This window comes from Brassica napus, chromosome C9 (assembly GCF_020379485.1).
Source record: "Brassica napus cultivar Da-Ae chromosome C9, Da-Ae, whole genome shotgun sequence".
NCBI classification, from domain to species: domain Eukaryota; kingdom Viridiplantae; phylum Streptophyta; class Magnoliopsida; order Brassicales; family Brassicaceae; genus Brassica; species Brassica napus.
The window spans coordinates 4,419,543-4,424,421 of record NC_063452.1 but is presented as its reverse complement, the minus strand read 5'-3'; the positions used below and the strand labels follow the sequence as shown (position 1 = coordinate 4,424,421).

Below are 4,879 nucleotides of genomic sequence, written 5' to 3'. Positions count from 1 at the left end.
CTATAGTCACCTGGTATTAGTTTCTCTTTTCAGACAAAAAAAATACTTATGTATTGGATTTTATCAGTATCATTAAGACAAGGTTATGAACAAAATGCATAGAACAAATACTTGTTGTTTGAATCATGTGCTTGTATTACAGACAAACACTTACTACACAGTAAAGCATAACGAGCAGAAACACATTTAATAATTTAACCCTGACTTAACAACTTGTTTTGAAAATTTCTACTGTATTGTTTAACTTTATTATAAGACAAATAGTGGTCGATATCACATGAACTTATTTAGTGATGTCTCTTGAGAGCTAAAACATCCCAGAGGTGAAGAAGAATGCTAATAGTGTAAACAATATTCAAACTGTTTTGCGCTCCAACGTTCGGAAATACAATAGGGATACTCGTGATTCATCCAACGGTCACAATTCTCCATGTGAATCTCTTCATGGCCTTTTGTATAAAATTTCAAAAATAAAATTATTCTCTTTTTTCACTACTTCTATAAATAAAGGTTGATTATTTGTTCCAGATCCCACAAATTGTCAGAGTTTTTTCTTTGATTAAAGTAAAAAGGAAAATATCTTTTTGCAGCTTCCTGTCCAAGTGAAGCAACAATAATAAAACAGTCTTTTTATTTATTCACCTTTATACCCTTACAAGTCAAAGTTAACTCCTGTCAGGTTCCTTTGTCTGAGAAAAAAAAGATCTTATTTTTAACCATTCTTGTGCTAAACTAATCAAACCCATTTCCCAAAATGCAAAACCTGAGATGGGTTTTGAATCTCTTACTTGTTTCTTCTTTTGTTCACACATCATCACAAGCAATCTGCACAAGCCAAGACAGAGCAGCACTACTAGCTTTCAAATCAAGCATCACCAAAGACACAACTGGAGTTCTGTCTTCATGGGTCGGTAAAGACTGTTGCAACGGTGAATGGGAAGGTGTTCAATGCAATCCATCCACCGGGAAAGTCACAAACTTGGTGTTGAGAAACTCCTTGAACGAACCTACACTCTACATGATAGGCACGTTATCACCTGCTCTAGGGAACCTCGGATCTCTCCAGGTTTTGTTCATTTCTGGAACCAAGTTCATCGCTGGCTCGATCCCCAACACCTTCTCTAAGCTAACTAGTCTTACTCAGCTTGTCCTCGATGATAACTCTCTCAAAGGGAACGTTCCTTCTTGTTTAGGCCATCTTCCGTTCTTGGAGATTCTTTCATTGGCTGGAAACCGCTTCTCAGGTGTTGTCCCAGCAAGTTTAGGAAGCTTGAGAAGCCTCTCTGTAATGATGTTGGCTCGAAACTCTCTCTCTGGTCCAATCCCAGTGACGTTCAAGAACCTTGTCAAGCTTCAGACTCTTGACCTCAGCTTCAATTCGTTATCTGGACCGATACCAAACTTCATAGGCCAGTTTCGGAATCTAACAACTCTTGATCTCTCCAGCAACAGATTCTCCGGGGGACTACCGGTTTCTGTTTACACTTTGGGGAAGCTTCAGGACATGTCGCTGGAGCGGAATGATCTATCCGGACCAATCTCTGACCGAATCAGCAACTTGAAGTCTCTCTCTAGCCTTGACTTGAGCAGCAACAAGTTCAACGGTCACATACCAGCATCCATTACAAGACTTCAGAGTCTCTGGTCTCTCAATCTCTCAAGAAACCATTTCTCTGATCCTCTGCCTGTTGTAGGAATCAGAGGTTTTCCTTCTTTGCTGTCCGTTGATCTTTCCTACAACAACCTTAATCTTGGAGCAGTTCCAAGCTGGATTAAAGAGAAGCGACTCACGGAGATTAACTTAGCTGGTTGCAAACTGAGAGGAGCCTTTCCGAAGCTAACAAGACCACACGACGTGACTTCGCTAGACTTGTCTGACAACTTCCTCACAGGTGATGTTTCGGCTTTTCTAGCTAATATGACTAGTCTACAGAAAGTGAAGCTCTCAAAGAACCAGCTCAGGTTTGATCTCTCAAAGCTCAAGTTGCCAGAAGGAGTCTCTTCCGTTGATCTAAGTTCGAATCTAGTGACTGGCTCGCTTTCAAGCCTGTTAAACGACAAGACAAGTCGCTTCTTGGAAGAGGTTCATCTCAGCAACAATCAAATCTCAGGGAGGATCCCTGATTTCACAGAGAGCTTGAACCTGAAAGTACTCAACATAGGGAGCAACAAGATCAGTGGACAAATCCCAAGTTCAATATCAAACCTTGTTGAGCTTGTGAGATTAGACATCTCAAGGAATCACGTTTCAGGAGTCATACCTCAGGGTTTAGGCCAGCTTATGCAGCTGAACTGGCTAGACCTCTCGATCAATGCACTTACGGGGAGAATCCCGGATAGCTTGTTGAACATCAAGGCGATGAAACACGTGAGTTTCAGGGCCAACAGGTTGTGCGGACTGATTCCACAAGGAAGACCGCTCAACATCTTCCCTGCAGCTGCTTATCTTCATAACCTTTGCTTGTGTGGCAAGCCGTTACCACCTTGCAGGAAGACAACGAAGTGAAAACAAACACACATTTTAAGGTGGCCAGTCCAAACGCTGACTTGATTGATCTTAATCCTATCACTTTTATGTAATTCTTGAGAAAATAGATGATATCTTCTATTTGTCTTTTTACTCGTTTTCTTACTATTCTATTGTTTAATCTCTGCTTGTATACTTCTGTTTCCATCTAAATAAAATATTATCACTTTGATTCAACAAGCGGAACACAAACTGACTAAAACACTGATTCTAAACCAAGAGATAACTTCCGATTCTACATCGTTCAAAAACAAAAAGGATTACCATTCTGTGAACTACAAAAACTTCCCTTGCTCACAGCTACCTTCAGATAACTAGTTTAACGGAAACTAAGGTTTAAAATATACAATGTACCGACACGATAAAAAGCTAAGTCCATTTCGATGAGATCATACCCAACGAAAGATTAAGATATCTAGTAGTCATCCAAAATCTCATCTTCTGCTTCTTCTTTACCTTCATTCTCCTCAGCATGTTTCTCATCGGCATCATCAGCTTGTTTCTCTTCAGCATCATCATCTGATTGCTTCTCCTCATCCTCTTCCTGAAAAAGTCACCATATCATTTTAGGACTCAAGACTCCATTGTATAATGAGAAAAAAAAAAGACAAACAATTAATAAACGAAACACATACTTCCTCATCAGCATCGTTGCTCTCCAGTGACTTGTTATACTCTGCCTTAAGTTCAGCAGCCTTATCCAAATAAACTTTCTTTTCCTAAATGATCAAATAACACAACCAGAGTTAGACCACAATAAGCAAATCACCGGTAAACTAAGGGAAGAAACAAAGAACAGAGCAACTCACTTCCTCAGTCAAAGACTTCCACTTCTCACCACCCTGCTTTGCAACCTACGACCAATATAAAAAGCACAGTCTATTAAATCTTCATAAACACTAGCATATCATAGAGAAACCATAGTCTACTAATCATCATAAACAATAGCACACTAATCAATTAATCATGTAAAGTAACAAACTTGGCTACGACATACGATCAAATAGAAAGAAACTCAGTTACAGCTTACATCCTTAACGTTAGAAGAAGGATTCTCTTCTTTGAAAGTTTTGCGGAAATCATTCCTGCAAAATCGAAAGACAATGTCAGCATCACCACCCCTAACAAAACCAAAACAATTGCGTAAAGCACGAAGATTACATGAAAATGAAGAAGGCAGTAAGAGGACGCTTGAGCTTGTTAGAGGTAGATGAGCTCTTCTTATTCTTCTCATCCTTGGCCTTCCTGACTCTCTTTGCCTTAGGTTCATCAGATGTAGACTTCTTCCTGAAGAATCCAAAACATTACAAGGAACTCAATATCACACATAGAATAAGAAGTAAGTCTAACGAGTATTATTACCTCTCTACAGGTTTCTTCTTAGCCTCAGCTTGCATCTCAACAACTTGAGCTTCTGAAAAAAGTAAAGAGATAATCTAATCACAACTCAGTCACTATTATGAACACTCAAACAGAGATATAGATTTACCGAGATTGACTCGAATTTTAGCGTCGAGGCTGCAATTGTGCATACTTATAAGCGCAACAGCTACGTTCTTGTTACATCCTTCACTGAAAAATCACAAACCATATGAGAAACCCCCAAATCAAACCCTAAGAAGATCTCCAAGTCAAATCTCAGATCGGAACCAAAAGTAAATTAGTACCATCGAGCGAAAGCGCTGCCGTCTTTAGCACGTAGCAAGGTATTGCTGTTGTTTTTCGCGGTGGATTCATCTTTCGTTTCAGCTTCCACTCTCTTCCTCTGCTTCGCTGCGTTTGATTTCGACGATCCACCACCACCACCACCACCACCGGCCATCTCTTTCGTTTCGACGATCGGTAGACGAGAGAAATAAAAACTCTGTTGCGATAATTTCCTCGCCGGAGAATATTCGATTCGATGAGGGAGAAGTGATTTAGAGAGGGAAACGAGACTCGTTTTTCCCGCCAACACAATTATTGTTTTGTGTGCTTTTTTGACACGGATCTATGAGCTGGCGATCTAATCCACCGTTGGTGTGGCGTAAGCGAGGAAAATAAACGGTTTGGATTCGCTTCTGCTGCTATTTATTTTGTTGTGCTGTGTCTTTTCCTTTGTTTTAATTAGGGCTTTTGGGGGTAAAATTGTTGGGCTGTAAGGGCCCATTTCATTTAATAGCTAGATAATTTTGGGTATGGCCGATAGTAACCTTAAACTGATCTTCTTGACCAATCGACTCAAAACAATAATGGTCCAGCCCAATATATAGACTGTATATAAGAGCTGCCTCATTTCAGTTTCTCAAACTATAAATTGGTGTTTATTTTCACTTTTTTTTAACAACCAGATTTTCACTTTTATATACGGTA

At 39.7% G+C, this 4,879-nt stretch overlaps 2 protein-coding genes across 2 annotated transcripts; one reads left to right on the top strand and one right to left on the bottom strand.

Annotated features, from left to right (window-relative positions):
* Nucleotides 1-366: 366 nt before the first annotated feature.
* LOC106428399 (LRR receptor-like serine/threonine-protein kinase FLS2) lies at nt 367-2,704 on the top strand. The gene has a single exon (XM_022710344.2). The coding sequence runs from the start codon at nt 755-757 to the stop codon at nt 2,504-2,506; it is 1,752 nt and encodes a 583-aa protein (XP_022566065.2). The 5' UTR covers nt 367-754; the 3' UTR covers nt 2,507-2,704.
* A 16-nt stretch (nt 2,705-2,720) lies between these two features.
* On the bottom strand, nt 2,721-4,460 carry LOC106428400 (high mobility group B protein 7). The gene is made up of 8 exons (XM_013869155.3): nt 4,195-4,460; nt 4,017-4,099; nt 3,890-3,941; nt 3,689-3,814; nt 3,558-3,612; nt 3,337-3,381; nt 3,163-3,246; nt 2,721-3,071 (listed from the first exon to the last, which is right to left on the bottom strand). The coding sequence occupies exons 1-8, from the start codon at nt 4,347-4,349 to the stop codon at nt 2,943-2,945; spliced, it is 729 nt and encodes a 242-aa protein (XP_013724609.2). The 5' UTR covers nt 4,350-4,460; the 3' UTR covers nt 2,721-2,942.
* Between the last annotated feature and the right edge of the window lie 419 nt (nt 4,461-4,879).

Coding starts and splice junctions, on each gene's coding strand:
- LOC106428399 (XM_022710344.2), top strand. CDS start 755: ATGCAAAACCTGAGATGGGTTTTGAATCTCTTACTTGTTTCTTCTTTT.
- LOC106428400 (XM_013869155.3), bottom strand. CDS start 4,349: ATGGCCGGTGGTGGTGGTGGTGGTGGTGGATCGTCGAAATCAAACGCA. Junction 3,815..3,889: donor AAGAAGAAACCTGTAGAGAG/GTAATAATACTC, acceptor TGGATTCTTCAG/GAAGAAGTCTACATCTGATG. Junction 3,247..3,336: donor GGAAGTCTTTGACTGAGGAA/GTGAGTTGCTCT, acceptor TTGATCATTTAG/GAAAAGAAAGTTTATTTGGA.